This window comes from Alexandromys fortis, unplaced genomic scaffold (assembly GCF_014885135.2).
Source record: "Alexandromys fortis isolate MF-2015 unplaced genomic scaffold, M_Fortis_MF-2015_v1.1 scaffold_6, whole genome shotgun sequence".
Taxonomy (NCBI): domain Eukaryota; kingdom Metazoa; phylum Chordata; class Mammalia; order Rodentia; family Cricetidae; genus Alexandromys; species Alexandromys fortis.
In genome coordinates this window covers 25,908,680-25,930,735 of record NW_026067902.1, presented here as the reverse complement: position 1 = coordinate 25,930,735, position 22,056 = coordinate 25,908,680, and the positions used below count along the sequence as shown (strand labels likewise).

At 43.0% G+C, this 22,056-nt stretch overlaps 1 protein-coding gene across 14 annotated transcripts in view; it reads right to left on the bottom strand.

Annotated features, from left to right (window-relative positions):
- Nucleotides 1-22,056, bottom strand: part of Ryr3 (ryanodine receptor 3) — a 528,284-nt gene that overhangs the window by 45,822 nt on the left and 460,406 nt on the right. For all 14 annotated transcript variants that reach the window (XR_007590437.1, XR_007590438.1, XR_007590440.1 and 11 more), the window contains exons 68-73: nt 12,131-12,218; nt 11,917-12,009; nt 3,604-3,774; nt 3,252-3,311; nt 2,147-2,278; nt 1,587-1,699 (exon numbers count right to left, since the gene is read on the bottom strand). Coding sequence is in view for 8 of the 14 variants with exons in the window: in XM_050134439.1 (XP_049990396.1) it covers nt 1,587-1,699; nt 2,147-2,278; nt 3,252-3,311; nt 3,604-3,774; nt 11,917-12,009; nt 12,131-12,218 (657 nt within the window). In the remaining 6 variants the exon portion in view is untranslated. The remainder of the gene's footprint in view (nt 1-1,586; nt 1,700-2,146; nt 2,279-3,251; nt 3,312-3,603; nt 3,775-11,916; nt 12,010-12,130; nt 12,219-22,056) is intronic.

The following is a 22,056-nucleotide window of genomic DNA, read 5'->3' as shown; positions in this document are numbered from 1 at the left end:
TTGACTTCCATTTTTATATTTTTATTCATGAATTTGTTTATTCTGCTTGATTTACTATCACTTTGTTCCCCTCCAAGTAAAGCAAATCTAGTTTCCTGGGAGAGGCCCTGTGGAGCAGGTGCACAGCTCAGAAGCCGTGATTTCCCTACCGTCTTCAAAGACCCTAAAAGGGAAAACTCGCCTGGTTCAAGTCAAGGTAGAGGTTATTCTGGAGAAATAATGGTCAAGATTCCCCCAATGGACAAAAGCAAAGACCAAGCATTGAATGGCCCCTGGTCTCATATTCTAAAGAAACACCCTGATGTGTAGGATTCAGAATGCTTTTGTCCAAGTCAGTTGGTTTTCCACGACCAGGTGAAGCTGTTCCCAAGGATGGGAACGTTGATAAATCAAAGGTTGTTTTTCAGTCACCAGCTCTGCAGACTGATTACAGACCTGCTCTCATGTACTCTCCAGTCTGTCAGGGAAAGATGAAGTTGTCCTATCAGCAGACACGGAGAGACTGTCCTAGCAGTCAGTAGAGGCCCTAGCTCTACTGAGATCACTACGGTGTAGCTCTTCAATGCCTCCACAGGTCATGCATGGAAGGACTGGCCATCAGTCTCTGGTGTAACAGAGGTGGTTGACCCTTTAGATGGTTAGGTCTAGTAGTAGGAGTGCGGCCACTGGGGACCCACTCTTGAAGGGAAATTAGGGCCTTGATCTTCCCCCGCTTTCTGCCTCCTCACCTCTGTGAGGTTTGCTCCATTGCACATTTACTCCGATGATGTTCTCCCTCACCACAGACCGAAAATGGTGGTGCCAAGAGACCGTGAGCTAAAGCCTCTGCAACCATGAACTGAAATAAACCTTTCTTTCTTTTCAGTCAGTTTGCCTCAGGTATTTTGTGGTAATGGAAACTGAACTAACACAGATTCCCTTCCTTATGCTGGCAGAAGATATGCTACATGGTAATTTTTACTTCAAAGTACCAAAGACCAAGATAAGTACACTGTGCTTCTGTCTAACCTCTTTGGGTATTTCTAGCCTTTCTTCCTTTTTTTTTATTTTAAAGCAAGGACTTGCTATGTAGCTCAGGCTAAATTCACATGCATGACTTGAGAGCTGGGATTAAAGGCATGTGCCATCGCAACTAGCTCCCCCTTCCCTCATCTTGATGGTAAACACAGTGATGAAGGATTCTTAGGCTACATTTTGCTCTGATGAGGAATAGTAAATTTTGTCATATCACCTAGTGTCTGAGCAGGGAAATGATGGAATTTGGACTAAGGTACTTTAGAAACAGTTCCCTTTTCCCAGAAGCCTTTACACTCTCACAAAGACTCCTCTGTCAGACAAAGCAGAGAGCCTCATGTGTGCTGAGAGGCTATGAAGGCCCAGGACGAGGCACTCTTACCTGCTTCCATACTTACCTTGATTGCTTAGTAGACCATTATACCATGCAGTCTGCAAGGTGCCACGAGCCAAGGACCCCAACTTTTATAGTTAGGATCAAGATTAAGGGCCATAGAGAGCTCAGCTATGGGCAAAACAGCTTAATTCCTATCACTGGCTCACCTGGCAGAGAACAATGATAGAATACCCACCTGGGCAAATTGTAGAGAGGAGCCATCCTGAAACAGGCCACCACTGCCCGTTTCCGTTGCTTTGACAATAATTTGTGCCACACAGCCTTTTTGGACCTCAAAGGCTGTTCCACCTAAGAAGGAATCACATAAGTAGCTAGGCAGTAGGCCTATCTGAATGGCAGACTGAGTAGTTCAGACAAACTCTAGGATAATTTTGGTTTCACAACTGAAGTTAGCAAAAATGTTCCCAGCTGTAAGCCATTCTTGTGTGAAGGTCTTATTTTTTTTTTAAATTTTATTTCCCCAATGCCACTAGCCATTTATTGCTGTTTTACAAATGGCAAAGAACTGGAAAAAATATTTTGAATCCATAGCAAGAACTTAAACAGTTCGGGGAAAAATTGAGGGCAGGACGGCTTTGAGATGCCAGGCAACACTTGGGAGGTGATGTGGGATAAAATTTGGTGGTTGCCTTTTGCCTCAAGAGGTCTCCTGTAATTGAGAGCTGAGCGCGGGGAAAAAATTTCTATCCTACGGGGCAGTCTTGCTCACTCACTCCTCAGAGCGAACCTCCCTACCTGCTCCAGGTGGAAGAGAGCGGCTGAGATCCTCTGCACTCGCTCCACCGTCTTTTCCGGATTAGAAGGTTCGTCGTTCCTCAGAACATCTTTGTAGAGGTTCAGTTGCCATTTCACAGCCGGGTCATCTGACTGAAAGTTGAAGCACAGCCGTGAGAAAAACAATGTCTGTATCTCTAGTGCTAAGGAATACTCTCAGTCCTACCAGGGTTCCATATGACGAGGCTCGGTTGATCAAACTTCCTTTACCGCCTTGGCTAATCCCTCCCATCTAGACTAAGACCACTATCACAGTTGAAAGCCAAAACTGAAGCAAGTGTTAACGAATCCTAGCCAGGTGGATGGGCTCTCGGCAGGTCCATAACTAGGTTCCTGGGAAATGGCCCCAACCACAGTTTGCAGCGGCTTAAGAAGTAAAGCCCATAAGTCAGCGCGTTTCCCATCAGATCCAATCAGGGGCAAGTATGCATCCTGATGGACTCCTGTGAACCTCCCGCCCACATGTGATCAAGCACATCGGGTGCAGCTGGGTCAACCTTGTTTAGGGAAAAGAAAACCATGTGACTGGTTATCTGCAATTAACAATGGTCTTCAGCATTTCAGGAACTGTGTTTGAGCAAGGGCTTGCAGATCAGAGGCATTTTTGTTTCATGGATCTCTTGGGAATAGTAATTAAAACCTAACTTAAAATGTAACTTTGGCTCTCACACCTTCCTCCCCATTCCCTTCCCTCCAGCCCTCTTATATTTAAAGAATGTTGTGTTTTTATTTATGTGTGTATAACTCTGTGAGTACATGACACCCACTTATCAGAGGCCTCTTCACGAGAGCGCTTAGCCTCCCCCTCCCCCCACAGAGCTCAAATTTGCTATCATAACCAACACTGGCCTTGAACTCCTGATCCCCATGCCTTTGCCTCCCATTTGTGGCAATTAAACAGTTTTTAGAACTTATCTTAAAACATGAACAGGGTGTGGGGTAGTAAGTAATACATTTGTAATCTTAGCACTTTGGAGGCTGCAGAGCAAGGCTCTAGCTTAACAGAGAGACAAACACAGGTCCTGCACGCAGCGGTCACGGGGCAGCCTGTGGGAGGAAGCATCACCTTTTCCTGCAGGTGCAGGTTATTCCGCAGATGTTCCTTGACCTCTTCATCAGTGTCCCTCTGTGGAAAGATGCTACATTTTATTCCTAAGGATCACGGTGGAAAAACCAAACAGGATGCAGGAAGTTTGGAGAGTTAGTGTACAGTTTAACTGGGATCTTTCTTAGGAGAACGAAAGGAGAGAGGTGAAGGAGACTTACCCTAAGCTACTGACTTCCAGACAGCTTTACAAAGTGCATACCTCTCCCTCAGCCCCCCCCTCCCCTCGCAGGAGCACCCCATTAGAGGCTGAGTACCGTCCACTCCCCACAGCCCATCCTCTGCGCTCAGCCTGACCACACAGGCAGCTTACACAGCTGTAGCGTGATTTTGCCAGTGAGATGAGCTCCTGGTCGCCTGGAGTACACATGTTCAAACCAATGGGTAGCATTTTCTTGAGAGCAGCCACGATGAGGGAGGTCTGGATGGAATACAAGTCTCCTCGCCTCTTTGTCTTCTTCCGCTCCTGGTCCTGTCCTCCAGACTAGGAGATGATGTTGAGATAAAGAGAAGGGCTCAGTGACTCTCTGAAAGGAACTGCCTCAGCTCAGGGGTAGCTTGCTTCCTTGAGGCCCTGTCCGTACAGGCTGGGCCTTACTACATTTCAAAGAACAGTAAAAAACAAAAACAAAAAAAAAGTGTTAAGCAAAAACAAACCAGATGGTCATTAAAGACCAGCCCAAACCCGAGCCTTCGCTTCTGTACATGCACACAAACCACAGTAGCTAGACACACAGCACAGACACCCATAGTCCTTGCTTCCTCCCTTCTGCGCCAAATGGACAAGAGTCACAAAGAAAAGAACGATTTTTACAACAGGGAAAATAACTCCGACAAAGAACAGCTCCCTACCACTGGGCACGGGTACGGGTACTGGGCACTGGGTACGTGGAAGAGCGTCCTCCACAGCACCAGTGGCCTGTTTCCAGGGCTGAAGCTGGTGTTTTACAGCGTAGGCCTTCCATATAGCCTCTCTATCGTGGGACAACGTAAGTTCTTACAGGGAAGCCTACAGTAGGATGGCTTCAGGCTCTGGCTGCGAGGAAGGTATGGGAGAAATTATATGTGAAATAAAGGATAACAAATAATACCCTAGCCCTATGGGAGTTGTGAGTTTAGTTTTACTTTTAATTTTGCATATTTACACTTATATGTGTCTCTGTGTGGGTGTGAGCACATGAGTGAAGAATCCACAGAGGTCAGAAGAGGGTGTTTAAACCCCCTGGAGCTGGAGTTACAGGATTCTGGGAACTGCCTGAGGTCCTCTGAAGACCCAGCAAGTGCTCTTAACTGCTGAGTGATGAGAGCTTTGAGACTTTGTTTTGTTTGTGCTTTGTCATTCTTTCCAGAGTTCACACAGCTAATTATTAGTGGTTTTGTTTCCTGAGTTTTGTTTTTGTTGCGGTGGTAGTTGCAGTGTGTGTGTATCTGTGTGTGTGTCTGTGTCTCTCTCTGTGTGTGTATTTAGTTATCTCAAAAGAGGTCTCACTATGCAGCCCATCCTGGACGTAGATTTATGCCAATCCCGCTTCAGCCTTTACTCCTAGGATTACAGGTATAAAATACATACCTGGCTCTAAGTGGGAGGTGTGAGAGAGAAATCCGACTGGCTTCACTAGAGAGGATGTAGCTCCCAAACAAGCAACTGAAAATGCTCAGCACCCATAGTGTAGCACATGGTGGTAGTCTGGGTAGGTTCAGGGGACAGGATGCTACAGCGACCTGTTTTTATGTTGCCATGGCTGGCAGAGCAATGCTGACCACGTGACACTCTGCTTGACAGACTTTCCCTCAGCTGAGTAAGCAGCTGATACAAACAGGGAGGATTTTGTGGCCTGAAATTAGTCAGGACCCATGCTGAGGGAAAACTGGTTTTGCTTCAAGAGTGTGTCTGCTAAAATGCAGTAGCAGTAGTGCAGCTTACAACGACATGCATACAGAGCTCTGGGTCCCTGTTCCCTTCCATAGAAGTGGCACATCAGGCCCATTTATGAGATATGCATTTTCTTTTTTTCTTTTATTTTTTAAATGTATCTTATTTTACATGTATGAGTGTTTTGCATGTATGTATGTATGTATGTATGTGCATCATGACTGTGTACCATGTGTGTGCCTGGTGCCAAAGAGGTCAGAAAAGGGCATTGGATCCTCTGGATTAGATGGTTGTGAATTACCATGTGGATGCTAGGAACTGAACCCAGGTTCTCTAAAAGAGTAACAAATGCTCTTAACCGCTGAGCCAACTTCAAAGCCCCAGAAATGTGTTTTCTAGAGAAGAGTTCGGATTAATTCTGCCTTTGGATCAATGGCTATGTTCCAGTGTGTGAAAGAAATTCCTAACGATGAATGACACTCGATTGGAAATGTTATTTTCCCACTTGGCCGTGCACGCAGCACTTCCAGATGGTTATATTACCAATTTGGAAATCAGTCTGATGAAAGGGAATGGCAGAGGCACTCTGTCTCAGGACTCCAAGACCACAAGTCAGCTCCATGATGCATGTTAGAAGGGCAGTAACATGTATGGGAAGGGAAGAGGAGATGCTGAGGACCAGAGGCCTCTCATGTCCCAGAACAGCAGAACGTGAAGGGTGCTTCACACAACACTGCAAGTTCTGGTGCTCACTGAGCCCCCTAGGTTCCTTCTGGTTCTACCATCAAGTGGAGAATGCCAGTGGCAAAGTCCAGCACCTAAACTATCCATTAAGGGTGGAATCTGGCTACAAACATATGAACTACACAGTATTATGTATGTGTATATGTGAACATTAACACACAGCACATGGGTAAATATGCCAAAATGTAATTGTGGATTTGATATAGAATTTAAATGATTTCCCAGTTAATCTCTGCTTAATTTTGCCTGTATCTTATTCTAAGCATAACATCTACATGTATGAGTTTGATATGCCCAAAGAATAAATAGAGCATTTCCAGTCCTTAGAACAAGCTTAAGATAGTTTGGAACTGAAACCATGATGCTCAGGGAGCTTGAGTTTTTTGAGGTCACACAGTAAGAAAGCATCTGAGACGTCACCCAGATGCAAGTCTGTCTTGTCAAGGCTCCATTTCTCTTTTCTGCAAGCTGCATATGAATTGGCTCCCATTCTCTACCACATCCCTTGGGTCAGAGGGTTTGGAACAATAGCATTAGATACTTCTTAGTAGATAGACAGAAGGGGAAGAATGTCTACATAAACTTCAGGAACAATTGGAAACGTATTCCATTACATGTACATTTTGTGCAAAAGCTTAAAGTTATCTGCTGATTTCAAGCTTGAGTCCATCCCTGGGAGACTCTCCTTGAATCATGGGAGCTTGAATCAGAGGCGGAGCATGTACAGTGTCAAAGGGCTGGGGCCACTAACAGACACGAGAAATGCAAACTTGGTGCCATGACAGAAGAGTGAGGCTCTGAGGCTCCTGATTCCTGCCTGTCCTCCCTATCTCTGGCAGTGTGGTGGCTACCCAACTAAGAGAGTAGGCATTTGGGGAAGGGAGCAGAAATAGCAAGGAGACCTCAGTTAAAGCAAGGCTTGCCTGGCTTCCCCATCCCAAGGGTGGATAAGCCGGCATTCACTCTTGGACAGGCGGTTGTCTTCCCTGGGCACCCACAGTGTGGAGGGGGACAGAGCGTGGCACCTCTAATACTAGGACAGAAAAGACACATCATGCATTTGACCTGTACCTTTACTTGCATGGCCTGTGTGGAAAGACAAAGGGAAAGAAACAAGGACAGGAGTCAGTCAGTGAAAGCAGGGATCCAAAGTATCAGGCAGCATGTTAGTCACAGCTTCTTGGGCCCAGTTGCTCAGTTAGCAGCACAGATACTCAACAGTTCAAGTAAGCATAGCATGAAGACAGAGGGGAAATTAGAATGTAGGTTCATTGCCGGTCAAGAATTATATGTATCCTCCTCAAGCACTTCCGGCCTGGGAAGAAGTTACCTTAGAGACCCACCTTCCAAAGTGTATGCTCTGTAGATCCCACCCACAGCAGCTACTCACAGTAATCTACAGAGTCTCCTCTTTTACTTCCTGTAACCGCAGGGGGCTGCAGACAATTTGCAAGTACCCAAAGACCTCTGGTTTTAATTCCACCCCCCCCTCACCACCACCACTGGAATCTTCTCCAGCAGACTTCAGCAGATTAGAGAATCAAGTTAAAAACAACGCCTTTGCTTCTGCTAGAAAGTCTGCTATGAATATATATATTTTGAATCTTTTCAAAAAACTTTAAATTATTTTTATTTAAGTTCATTTGGTGTATTTGGTGTATTTGATGTAAAAACATCAGCCTAATGTGCTGTTTTTCCCATTTTTTATATTTAAATTTTTTTCATATATTTTGATCATATTCTTTCCCCTTTCCTAATTCCTCCCAGATCCTCCCCACCTTTCTCTCTCTTAAATAAAAAAGCTAAAATCAAAACCAAACATGGAAACAAAACAAAACCTGGAATTCTTTTTGTGTTGACTATTTGCAATTATAAAAATCTATTTTAAAAATTACTGGAAGGGCTGGCCTGTACATAGCTCACACAAGGCCCTGGCTTCCTTCCTAAGCACTGAAATCAAAGGAGCAAAAACAGAGCAAACAATGTTGACAATGAAGAGACCATACTGAACTTTCAGGCATGGCATGATGATCCACACCTTTAAAGCCAGCCCTGGAAGTAGAGGAAGAGTTCAAGGACAGCTTGTGCTGCGTGATAGATTATGAGGTCAGCCCAGACTGCATAGAAAGATATGGTCTCTAAACAGAGAGAGGAAGGGAGAGGAAAATAAGAGAGAGGGGGTTGCTGGGGGTATGTAGACTGTCCAGAGTGATGTGGGACCTAAACAACAGAGTAAAGCTTCCTATACTGCAAGGTTCCTACATCCCAAAGGCTATGTCTTTATTCTTCACATATTGCTAAGATTAATTATCACATGGTAATTCCCTAATTCTGCTTCCTATGCCCTCAAAGTAACTTTACTTATCCCCTCGTAGGTCATAAACCACAGCATTACCTTATGATCAAACAAGTGACTTGCTGTGTAGACCTTAAGGGGAAAAAGAAACCAAACCAGACTTTGCAGCCTTCATGTTTTTCTGAGATGTGGGAGTTTGATGAATATACATTGCCTGGTGTTGTCTATGCCAGCAGAGCGCAGGGGGCTCACATCAGGCTTTGATCAAAGGCAGACCTGCTCTGTGGGAAGTCCTTACAACATCTAGAGGGTAAGCGAGTTAATGGAAGTCAATTCAAGATGAGATGTTAGAGGAGAGAAGAATTTCTAGAAGTCAGTCTGAGAAGTGGGGGATGGGGGTGGAGGGGGAGAAAGGGAGAACATGCAAAAGGAGAATCAAGATCAGGAGAAAGGGGACAGATGGGAGGGAAGGGGCAGAGAGTAGAGATGAAAGGGCAAGCGTGTATGGCAGAGAGAGGGGTGGAGGGAGGGAGAGAGAGAACACAAGTGCACAAATGTGAGATACTTCAAAAGTATAAGACAAAGAAAAGAGAAAGGATGCAGAGGGAGGAAGTAAAGGAGAATGATGTATGTGTGTGGCATGTGTGTGTACGTGTGTATGTGTGCATGTGTTATGTGTATGCGTGTATATGTGTGTATGTGTATGTATGTGCTCACATAGAGCAAAAGTCACACGATTTTGATCAAATATATCTTCTTAGACAATTCCTGTCCTTTTTTCAACTCATTTCAAAACACATCCCAATTCTTGTACTTCAGTGGTGCATTTTAGTGCTTACAATATTGGTCAAGGACTGGCTAGCATTTCTTTGGCTGGCTTAACATTTCTTTCATTAGATGCGTTCTAACTTACCATTCCCCTCTGAGGAAGCTGCTGCCACATCACCAGAAAACAAAGTACATATAAAAACCAAACCAAACCAAGTCTATTTGCTCAGCTAGTCACATTAGCTTAACATATATTCACAAACTGGAGCTTTATAAACAAAATATACAATGAGCTTTCAGAAAGGAAATGTGCTTGGCTGCCAGCAAAATAATGTCTTTGAACGGATCTTCAGTTAATTGGGTGGGAACGGCATGGCCCACTGTATATTTCTGGGTTTCCTTGACAACAGCATGGCTTATGCAGTGTATGACACGCAGCATTCACGGATGGAAACCTCCACCAAGACCTCCATATGCACCCACAACAACTTCATTTCTGCAACGCCAGAATGCAACCAAGAACAGAGACAAATGCAAGCCCAGTGACAGGTGCCCAATCAGAGCAGGGAGCAGAGACCATCTGATCTTTCAGGAGCAAGGGCAAGAGGAATTCTACAGATATGAAAGAAAATCACTTCTCTTGCTTTCAATATGTAGTTCTCTGTTCTCAGATACCAGAAATGGCTATTTATTGGAGGCAATGCATCTATCTTCATGTGTTCATTAAATGATATTTTATCTGACTGATACTGATGAAGACCGACTTAACTAGAGTCTCTTAGTAGAACCTAGAAAAGTCAGATAGCAAACTCAACCCCTTTATACAGATTGAAAAGATGGATTCTGAGGATTTAAGTGAATGAAGCAAAGCCCCAGTGGGCAGCTCAGTCAAGGGCACAACTTTCTCCTTGCTATTTCTTGTCTATTTGGCTATGATTTTTCTCTGTCCTAACTCATGTAACAGGGACAGTGTGGATATAAAAGACTCAGAAACTATCAGCATAGAATGTCAGTGGAAATGGAGTTTCTTCCAAAGATGAACCTTTCTAAGAGGGATGATATCCATGTCTTGAACATGATCATTTTGACCAAGCAAATGCTTCCCTTTCCTTATTCAGCATTGTGAATGAGCCACTCAAATGTCCCCTTTCCTCATTAGCATTGTGAATGAAAAAATGTTTTATTAGTTTGTTAGTGGATGAGTTGAGTTATGAAATAGATTTCTGTTGCCTCATTCATTTATAAACTCAAGGACCTGGAAGAGCCATTCATCACCAGAGGGCTGAGATGGCTTTTCCCGTTCCTACGCATCAGGCATCCCAGTACTTGTATCGGATTGTAATGGATGCTCGCTGGGTCAGTCCTGAGCCAGAGGATCAACCCAATGTGAAAGATAACATGGTGTCTGCTTGGGATTCACTGACTTTCTACAGGAAGTCGGGTTAAAGGACAGTTTGTGATGGCTGTAAGACCCTGCAAAAGAAACGCAGACAGGCTGAAATCTTAGGAAGCTGGGAAACCTGGGCTTGTGTTCCTCAAGTGAGCAGCCGTGTCCATCAACAGGCGAATGTGAAAAAAAACTGTAAGAAACCAGATAAGTGTATGTAAAGGACTAAAGGAGACACCCTAAGATACCTTTCCAGCCAAGATTCTCCTCAAATATAATCTCGCTGATTTGCATATGAGCTATTTCCAGTGTCAACTCTATTAGGCAGCTTATGTTCAAAGTGTACTCTGGTTTATACTACAGAGCAGACTGAAAATGCTACAGTCAAATTTTGGATACTAGAAGAGTGCTAGCATTAAAAGAGATGAAAGACAGAAGAGGCAGTGCTGCGTAGCGGTGGCTGATCAGAGCCAGCTGCCCCACTCGGTCTAGCCCCAGGTACTTGAATTTTCATTGTGGTATCACAATAGCCTTTCCTGCACTGACAAGACATGGGTCATCTGTCCAAAATGGTTACTAGAAAGATGTTGCAGGTCTTCCCTACAAGCCCATGGTTCCTACCTTGCCAGATCCATCTTGGGTCCCATGCACACTCCACTGCTGTGTTTCTCACAGGCAGCATTGGCAGCAATGAGAGGGGTGTCTCTCAGCTCTTACAGGCTACTGAGCCTTGACATATAAGCCAAACCTTCCCAAGGCACAGTTCTCGGGAAACAGAGCCAAGAGTAAGCCACCATGCCAGTAAGAACACATTATAGTTAAGAAGACTTGACTCTTGTGTGTGCAGCGGAAGCAGCGTGACTGTGCATGGCTGTTTCTCTCTAGTCAAGACAATGAAGCTTCATTGTACAGAGCTGACTGAGAAGGAGATGCCAGTCTCCTTTGCCCCCTTCTGTATCACAGTTCCCTTCTATAGGTTAGCCTTTCCCCCAGACAGTAGAGTGACATGCCCTCTTTCAAACATCTCCTGCAAGGAGATGGGCAGATGTTGGCTTTCTGAGTAAGAATGTCATGGAAAATGAACATAGGCATTAAGAGGTTGGCACATCTGGAATAAAACAGATGTTGGTGTTCCAAGCAGAAAGAAAACATGATGTCAGGGTGTGTGCTATGGAGGTGTGAAGGCATGGTCATCTCCTCCCAGCCCATCAGAAGGCGACTTTGCACTTCTGCACTTTTGGAGTGTGGCTGTACTGGACACAGTTCTATCTTAAAACCATTCACACTAATGTCTGTTTGAAGACCTCTCACATGCCTGGGGCAAGGCTTGAGACTTAAATTTTCCGATATACAAGCACCTATTTATTCACAAAACAGGATGCCCATGCTTATTTGACAGGAGCTTCTTCTGGCATGTTCTAAAGAAACAGCAGCAGTAGAGGCTGCTGGTTATATGATGTAACCTAAGCTGAATGTATCACTAAAGCCCCACAGAATATGAACTAGATCCAAGAGGTCAAGGTTCAACCACCCTTGACACAGACTTCTGAGGACTTACTTTTGACATCTTGCTTTTGCTGTCTCCGGTTAAAAATGCCAAGTTATTAATTTCATTTTGAATCACGAAGTTTTGCTCTTCCCTCTTGAAGTTCTAGAGAAGGACAGAGTAAAGGAAGATTTAAAAGAAAAAAAAGCAAGCATTAAAAGAAAGATTTTTCCAGACCTATACCTGCCGAAACTGTTCAGAATCTAGAACCCAAGTGTGTCCTTACGTGAGATTTACACCACAGAATGAAGACTTCGGCCACCATGCGGAAGAGCTGGTCAGAATCAGTGTCTGGGCTTTTGAGCCAGTTAGATCTGCATTGAGAAGCAAAGAGGTAATATAGAAAATTCAGCAGGGATTACAAATATACCCCACAAACCAAAGCAGAATATGTTCAGTCAGGTAAAACTCCATTTATTGCTGCCAGGGGGGCCAGCCACGAGAGAACATAGGACTGGAAAGGAATCCATGGCGTCAGCATATACTAGATTGTTCTATCTGAAAGGGTTAAGGAAAACACACTCACACACTCTCTTGATGGTTTCCTTCAGACCCTTTCTTGAGTCTTCTTTCGCATTCTCTATTTTCCTGGTGATTTCCTCTCTCATTCTTGATGTTTTCTTTTTAACCCTCACTCTTGATGTTTTCCTTCTGACTTGTTTTAACTCTCTCATTCTTGATGTTTCCTTCTAGCCCATCTTAACTCTATCTAACTCTATTCTTGCCCTTATAGCTTATATACCCCAGCAAAATCTTTCAGGCAATATAAAAATCACAATGTGGTTATTCTGTTTTTCAAATGGATGATTATAATGAATACAGATCAAACAGTAAAAAAAGCATGTTTTCAAAATCCCTTACATGATTAAACATTCTATGTATTATAGGTAAAAAACAAATTATCCCAAGAACCAATGTACATTTATACCCAAACACCTTGTTATAGATTAATCATGAGAGCAAGCAAGGTATTCTTCTCAGTCAGGTCTTTTACTGGCAGGCTACATTTTGCAGTTACAAAGAAAGGTCAATTACTTTATTACTTATCTTGAAAGGTAATCTTATAGGGAATCTTAAAGGAATCACAAACATAAACTTTTATATATGAAAATGCACCAGTCAGCTCTACTTGAAATATTTAGGGTACATACCCACTCTTCAATAGCTTTTTTATATCAGGAGATTGAGGGCAGAAATGGGTATAAGGAATTAATTGTCACCTTTGGTCATTAATCAACCAGCAAGGGAAGGTACATCAGCTAGAAACAATTGAGCTGCTTTGTATTTTTGACCTCAGCTATGTGTCCTTGTGAGCTTTATAGTATTTTCTAGCGTTTTTCATCTCAAAGCTATTATCAAAACATCTGATCTAACCTGAAGTTATTTTAAAGCTTTGTTTCAGCTAATGTTGCACACCGAAACCTGTGACTGCATCTCTCAGCATTAAGAGAATTAGAGCCAGCCTGGCTCCTGGGGACTCAATTGTTTTTCTTCATCATTGACCTGAGTTACAGCCAATGCAGCTCCTTAGGCAAAACTCATAGGCCCTGGCTGTGTAGCATTTCCCTGTGTTTGCTTTGATTCATCAAAACTCCATACAAGCTAACATTATTATTAATTAGATAGTATAGTTTAGGGAGGAATCATCTTCATAGTAAGTCACAGGTAAAAATGCCCAATAGAACAGGATGTTTCCTTCAACGAGATAAGCACATATATTATAGGCAATGGGTGTCTCCTCACATCCATTCAACCATGTCAGATACCAGAGAAAGATAACAGCAACAAACATGTAAAGGCACAGCAGAAGCAAAAGACATTCCAGGGTCTGTGGTCTTGAGGCCTTGCCTAACTGAGATTGACCTATCAGAGAGTTTCCTCCTGGTAGACTGATACCTTGAACTTCAATTGCCACTTACTGCTCCTCTTTTATGGCCACCGGCAAGCATTACCATATGAAGACAATAATCCTTATACATTAAAATAAGGGCTCAGAATTGGAATACATATCATTTGTACTTTAATCAAAGTTTTCAAGAATTGTGGCAAAACAAATGTCTGACATTAACATTTCAAAACTGTCACCTTTTTGGTTTCTTCTGTAAAAGGATGGTTAACCTGTAAGTTTGGAGATAGGCCATCCTAAAGGCCTTATTGCAGAGAGATTTAATGAAGAAGTCTAGCAAACCTGTGAAAACATGGTCACTATGGCATCCAGTCCTGCCCCTGGCATTTGTCATTGGAAAGCTTCTGAATCTGAACCTCATAAACATGTCATGCCCTACACCTCTTATTCAGAAAGTCAGTTCTTTGAATGAAAGATTTAAAACTATTCAAATTGGGGGGGGGGGCGAGCTTTTGAATGAGTGTGCTTGCTGATATCAAAAGAGGGCATCAAATCCCCGAAGCTGGAATTACAGATGGTTGTAGACTGCCAAATGTGGATCTTTGGAACTGAACTCAGTCCTCTGTAGGAGCAGTACTTGATTTAAGCATTTCTCCAGTCCCTCAAAGCCAGTTTTCTGAGTGAAAAAAAAAAAGTTTATCATTTAAACTGTTTTAACAGTTTCTTGGGGTGCGGTAGGACAGGGGTGGGGTAGTAAGGACATCTGTTCTTGTGTAGAGGCCAGAGAACAACCTCAGATATCATTTCTCTGTCTCTTACTGGCCTGGAACTCATCAAGTTGGCTTGGATGACTAGCCAGCAAGCTCCAAAGATCAGCCTATCTCTGCATGCCCTTTAATAGAACAAAACAAAAAGAAACGCCAAAAACAACCAAACTAAAATCCTATAGTTAAAAAAAAATTGTATAGTTTCTGGGGATCATCATGCTTACAGGTAAGAACTTTACTAACTAAGCTGTTTTTCCAGTCCCAGAAACCAAATAGCTTTTATAACCTCTTAAATGGCTTGGAAATTCTCTATAAATAAACATTAATATTTTTCACTAGGTTGGTTTCAGAATAACGCAATAGTGACAAGGCTAATTTAGGTCAAACTCTATATGTCATCTTCTATACGTTGTTCTGTTCTTGGGTATCATGCATAGTTGAGCTAAATAATATTTCAAAATGGCAGGGTGAATGGTTATCTTCAAATATCTGCACAGAATGATGTAAAAACAAACACCAACCAAGCAACCAAGCAAACAAAATGCTGCCCTTCTATTCAACACAGAGATTCTCCTTTTCATTAACCCACCACTCAACTTTCTAGACATCAACTCACCAATTCAACCATGACATTGTCTGGAGTTAGGACCCCACATACAAAAAACTCAGCCCCAATTCACACTGTTCCCACTTCAGAATGTGACCACCTAGCTGTAAATTAGGGGTTTTGACAAATCTCTGAGTTCTTAATTAACAAGAACAGATCATAGCTTAGGAAGTAGCTTTACCTATTATTAATAGTTCATCATAAATATAGCTGAGGAACATGAAAGACATATTTAGGGCAAGATATTATGAATGAAAATTCCTGAAAAGAAGTTGTATCTGGCTATGAACAAAAATTCCTGGAAGGAGTTTCTGTGTCTACATAGACTGATGGACCAATTGGACGTACAGTACTGTGGGGAGATTGGAATTTTGTAGGCTCAGAAGCTAATTACTTTATCTTGGTCTAGTTTTAGCCTCCTGGAACAGCCATTCCTTGCCCCTGCATCTGAATTAACACCTCATGATAATAAATAAAAACCTCTTAGAAGCTATTAACTTATCAGAACATTAGCGTCTCACAATCCACGAGCTAAGAATGCCATCTGATAGCATCTTGGGCCTGTAAAGCAGCTCTCCCCATTTCATTTCTGTCTCTCTGGTGTACCCACCAACGTATTTTAAAGTTGCCTTGGTTTATGTCTTTCTTAGTTCTGTAAAACTATAAAAACCCTGAGAAACTGTTTCTATGCTGGAGCATGGAAGTTGGGATAAACTAAATCTGTGTTGCTGGGCCATGGCCACTCAAACTAGCTCTAGAAAACTATTATTTCCTTTAAGATGAGAGCTGTAGATTTTACGTTGACAATATGGAAGAGGAGTCTGGAGATTCCAACCCATCTCCAGACACTTCACCTTCCAGGTTTCTCCATATTTCCCTCAACTGAGAAGGTCTCCAAACTCTAGAATTTAGGGTTTTTAAAAGAGGCTTCGGTAGCATGTATTCTAATAGTTCTTAATAATAAAAGCTCATAGTCAAATATTAGAGATCAGAGAAGCGGTGTAGTCAGTCACTCAAGAGACCTTTTATCTCTACCAATGCTCATACCCAAAGGGGTGATCCTGTCTCTATAAATAGCTCAGATTGCATCTCCAGACTGCATCCTTGGACTGTCTCCTCACACTGCATATGAGCTCCTGTCTCCTCTGGCCTTATATTTCTCTCTCTGTCCAGCCATATCACTTCTGTCTCTACCTCCCTAATGCTGGGATGAAAGATGTATGACTCCCAAGTACTGGGATTAAAGGTATGAGCCACCACTGCCTGGCTCTGTTTCTCTTTGAGATTGGATTAGTCACTCAGGGCGGCCTTAAACTCATAGAGATTCCCTCTGCCTTTTGAGTGATGTGGGATGTCCTTCTATATATGTGTTGTTTTTACTGGTTAATGAATAAAGCTGCTTTGGTCTATGACAGGGCGGAATATAGCCAGGCTGGAAGGGATATACAGAGAGCAAGGGGAGTCAGGGAGATGACATGTATCTGTGGAAGGAGACAGATGCTAGAACCTTGCCTGGTAAGCCATGGCCTCATGGCGATACACAGAATAATAGAAATGGGTTGATTCAACATGTAAGGAATACACTTAAGCTATTGGTCAAACAGTATTGTAATTAATATAGTTTCTGTGTGATTATTTCAGGTCTGAGCAGTCAGGAAATAAAAGAATATTCTCCATTTACACCTGAATGCTGGGATTAAAGGTGTGTGCCACCACTGCCTGGCTTCATGGCTATTTGGTGGCTTAGCTCTGCACTCTGATCTCCAGACAAACTATTTGTTAGATTACAAACAAAATATTATGACAGACTTCATTTCATAGTGTTATAGTTAGCTTCAGAGGTCAACCTGACATATCTGCAAAGGAGATGCTTCAATTGAGCAATTGCTTCTATCGGACTAGCCTGTGGGTAGGTCTGTAGGGGTATTTGATGTAGAAGGGCCCAGCCTACTGTGGGGGGTACCATCCTTAGGCTGATGGGGCTGGGTTGTATAAGAAAGGTAGCCAAGCAAACCATGGAGGGTAAGCTTTAAGCAGGCTTCCATCATGGTTTCTGCTTCAAGATCCTTTTGCTAAAGCTCCTGCCTTCATCTGTAATGATGAACTATAACTTGTAAGCTGAACCAAACCTTTTCCTCCCTTTGTTGTTTTTGGCCATAGTGTTATCATAGCAACAGGAAGCAAACTAGACACACAGACATGATTGGTTAAACCATCGGCTTTGGCGATGAACTCCGTCTCTAGCTCCTTTTCTTCTGGAGAGTTCAAAAAGTTAGAGGGTAGGGCTGAAAGTTCCAAAGGTCTAATCATGTGGTTGATTTCCCATGAGTGTGAACTCAAGTGTGGTGGAATGAGGCTCATTGTGAGTAACAAAAGACAATCCTATAACTCAGACAGTCCCAAGAACCTGAAAATCAGACTTCTATTTCTTTCTTACAAAAAATTTATTTCTTTTATTGTGGAGATTATAATATAGTCACATCATTTTCTCTTTCATTTCCTCCCTCTGAACCCTCCTGTATACCCCTCCTTGTTCTCTTTCAAAGTCATGGCCTCTTTTTAAAACCTTCTCAGTCTATATAATGTACTTTTATGCATGTTTTTAGGACTGATCACTTGGTATTGGATAGTGGGGTGGTGTGCTCTTCCCTGAAGATGGTTATTATTAAAATATAACTTTAATGCAATAGTTAAATTATATGGCTTTCTTACGGTAAATGAACAATTGGTTGCTGGTGATAGTGCATGTCTTTAATTCCAGCATTTGGGAGGTGGGAGAGGCAAATCTCTATGAATTCAATGCCATTCTGATCTACATAGTGAGTTTCAGACCCATCAGTACTACATAATGAGGCTTTCTCCAGAGAGAGAGAGAGAGAGAGAGAGAGAGAGAGAGAGAGAGAGAGAGAGAGAAACATTTGGCTTTCACACATGATCTGAAAAACTTGTTGTCCCATGTCCCATGAAGAACATTATCAAAGCAAATTGTGAAGCTGGAGACAACAGCTCAGCAAGTAAAGTATGTTCTGTGTAAGAGGGAAGGCTGAAGCTTGAATCCCTAAAGCTCGTGTAAAGTCAGGCTTGGTAGCACACATCTGTAATCTCAATACTCTTACAGTGAGATTGGAGACAGAGACAGGAGACTCCCTTGAAGCTCATGGGCTGGCTAGCCTAGTCAGAGGCGAATAACAAAGAACCCGTCTTAAACAAGGTGAGAGGCAGGGATGAACAACGGTGACTTCCATAAATGTTCCTATATTCACATATACAAATGTGTACATACATTACACACACACACACACACACACACACACACACACACACACACACACACACACAAACACACGGCCAGTTCTGGGAGATCTGAAAGTCATGCCCGCTCATGGAGAGCTCCATGCTAGGCAAGGAAGGGAAAAATTCTAGAGGTCAACTCACTTTTAGATCCCCTTCCTTTTTATCTCCTGTGAACCTCTCTGGCCCGGGCTCTAGCCTCAAGAACATTATTATTGAGCCACCCTTGCTTTCAAATTCAACTGGCATCTTCTTATCTTCTTTATATAATCGACACAAGTAGTTGCACGCCCAGCACTCATCCTCCTTTTCTTCTGTAGCAACAAGATCTTCCTTTGTTCAGAGTGTCATTCTTTCCCACTAAGAATCATGGTCCTCCACACCCCTTAACCTATATCCAGAAACTGACTAATGACGTTGAAGAATGGACTTCCTGGAAAGGTTCTCTAAGAAGAGATCACACAGTGGAAAAGTGTCTTTTTGCCTTTGCCTGTGAAATTTGCTTTAATCCTTCCTGATTAGAATGAAAACCCGAAGTCTGGATCTCTAATTGCCATATTAAAACAGAAAGTATCTTTGGAGATGGAAGGCAATGGAAAAGATAAAGACAACGGTGTAAGGGTCCACAATGAACAATCATACTGGCCGTACTCTGCCTGCCTTTGGGTTTCTTTTATGTCTAATAGACTTCTCATCTCTTTAAGCAGTATAGTCACTCCATTACCTGCGGCCCAAATGCAATTCAAGTTTGAGGTTTGAGACTGATAAGCTCTTTGATTTCCTTCACATTGATTTTTTTTCCCAGAATGCTTTTCCAGGGTTACATTTCTCGCTTTATCAGAACCACCAGCTGTTCATTCCTGTGGTGTTTTGGTTTAAATGAGCTTTGTGCATTTGTACTGTGGCTTAAGTGGGAAGAGGCATGGGTTATATCCTAATCTGCCAGAGAAAAGAACAGCCATGGGGATGCTCAGAAAGAAAGAGCAGCAAGAACAAGGCCTTAGGTATCGTTTCCTGGTGGAAGGAAGTGCATGGATTCTCTTAGCCTTCATGTTGGGGGAATTTAGCTCTGCTCACTCCTCTTCGGAAATGCAAATCTTTATTCGCTTGTCTCTAGCAAAGCTTTCTTGGATCCAGACTGGTGAGTATGAAGGACATTCCATTAAATGTTACCTTCCAGGCACACAAGCTCCCTGCAATTCTCCCTCAAGCCAGACCAAGATGGTATTTGCAGGAGAAACAAATTTGCCTTCATGTCTAGACTCACTCTCTTCTGAGGGATACTTCTCTCCTTCCTGCCCCACGTTTTCAGAGAATTCGGCATCTAATTCAATACTTAGCCACTCAATCCCTGTCGAGATCATTTCTTTACCTGCGAGTCTTTTATTATCTGCACAGATTGCCACCAAAAGGCAGCCTTGAAATGCCAGGCTTCTGGTAAGGGGAGATTCAGTTGGGAGATCATGAGTTGGGGCTTTTCCCTGTAAGATGGTGAGGGAAGCAACCCAAGCAGGTGAAATAGCTGAGTATATTAGCAGAGAAAACAAGAAGCTTTGAGAATCGAATCTTCACACGCTGAGGGTGGTGCCCGAAGGTCCTAGCTGTGACGTCAGGAGATGAGGAGGCTCATTGAGGAGTTGCAGGCAGAGAAGACACACTGGACTCACTCTGGGTAAAGGCTGCTGCTAGGCAGCCAGATGTTGGCAGGTACTCAGTCCACATGGACATACACATAGGTTGGTATAAGGTCATACAGAAGTAGGCTCATACTGGCAGGCTGGTGAAGGTAAAGTCTCTAGTTTTGACCTTAAGGCCATATTTATAAAGAACATACACAAATGTCACATTTTTCCAGAAATAGTTACATAACACATCACATCACTACATACTTTTGTGTTCTCTGGATATCTGGTATCTGCCTTTTTTCGTGTGTGCTAGTGGACATATAGCCCCACAGATGTCCAGTGTTAGCCATCTTGGCCCCTGCTGGGTATCCATCTCTCTGCCATGTTGTCTAAACATAAACTGGTAATTATGACCTTCTGTCCCCAGTAGTTGTATACTTGCAATGCCATTGCTGAGGAGGCTGAGCCAGCCATCAGGAGTGTTTAGTGTTGCCGTATGAAAGATTAGTTTGCTCTGGCTTTACAGAGCAAACTTAGAGTCTATAGAGTCCATCTTTCTGAGTCAGTTGGTTCTTTTGGATGGAGAAACTACTACTGGAATCTAAAGTTCTCCACTCTACCGAAGACTTCAGAGACAGATTTTGAAGTGGGTTTATTCAAGGCTGACCCTAAGGAAAAAGGAGACGACTTCCCTCTCTCAAATCTCTATGCACAGAGAGACAATGGGCAGAAAAATCCCAGGAAGGGGCAAGTCTTTTCTTTTTCCTTCTTGAAAGTCTTCTAATCTCCAAGTTCTGGGCCTGACAAGTATGCACTTGTTCTCAGATAAACCATTTCCTATGGACACAAGGAGAGGAAGGAGCAGCCTTTGGGGAAAAGACTGTGGGAGGGGATAAAGGTAACAAAAGATTCATGGAAAGATTAGAAGGCAGGCAAAAATAAGACCTCACTTTATGACCTCACAGTCCCTACAGCCCCCTGCATTTGTTTGAATGCATTAATAATAAACTCAGAGTCACCAATAACGTGGCGGTGTCGAATTAAGGGCAGAAATCAAAGCGCTTCCTCTTGGTATCACCTGACTAAGAGCAAGCCCAGATTTGAATTCTCTAATTTAGTCTCCTGGGTCTTCCTTCATCCTGTCTGCCTGTTTTATGAGTCTGAATCTATTCCTGTCTGAAGGCTGTCTTGCAAATCTGTTCCTGTGTCTGTTTGTCCCTAAGTGTCTGTCCCTAACAGAGAGCTTTGTTCTCTGTTTTATTGAACAGCACAGAAAGTATCACATGGGAAAGGAATGAGGGATCCTTAACAGTAATCTTTAACAGAGTTTTATAAATGATTAAGTCAGTGATTCTTTTTTTTTAATTTATTAAAGATTTCTGTCTCTTCCCCACCTCCGCCTCCCCTTTCCCTCCCCCTCCCCCAATCAAGTCCCCTCCCTCATCAGCCCAAAGAGCAATCAGGGTTCTCTGCCCTGTGGGAAGTCCAAGGACCACCCTCCTCCATCCAGGTCTAGTAAGGTGAGCATCCAAACTGCCTAGGCTCCCACAAAACCCATATGTGCAGTAGGATCAAAAACCCATTGCCATTGTTCTTGAGGTCTCAGTAGTCCTCACTGTCCGCTATGTTCAGCGAGACCTGTTTTAACCCAGGCTTTTTCAGACCCAGGCCAGCTGGCCTTGGTGAGGTCCTGATAGAACATCCCCATTGTCTCAGTGTATGGGTGCACCCCTCGCGGTCCTGAATTCCTTGCTTGTGCTCTCTCTCCTCCTGCTCCTGATTTGGACCTTGAGATTTCAGTCCGGTGCTCCAATGTGGGTCTCTGTCTCTGTCTCCTTTCATCGCCTGATGAAGGTTAATATTCAGGAGGAAGCCTATATGTTTTTCTTTGGGTTCTCCTTCTTATTTAGCTTCTCTAAGAACCCGAATTATAGGCTCAATGTCCTTTATTTATGGCTAGAAACCAAATATGAGTGAGTACATCCCATGTTCCTCTTTTTGGGTCTGGCTTACCTC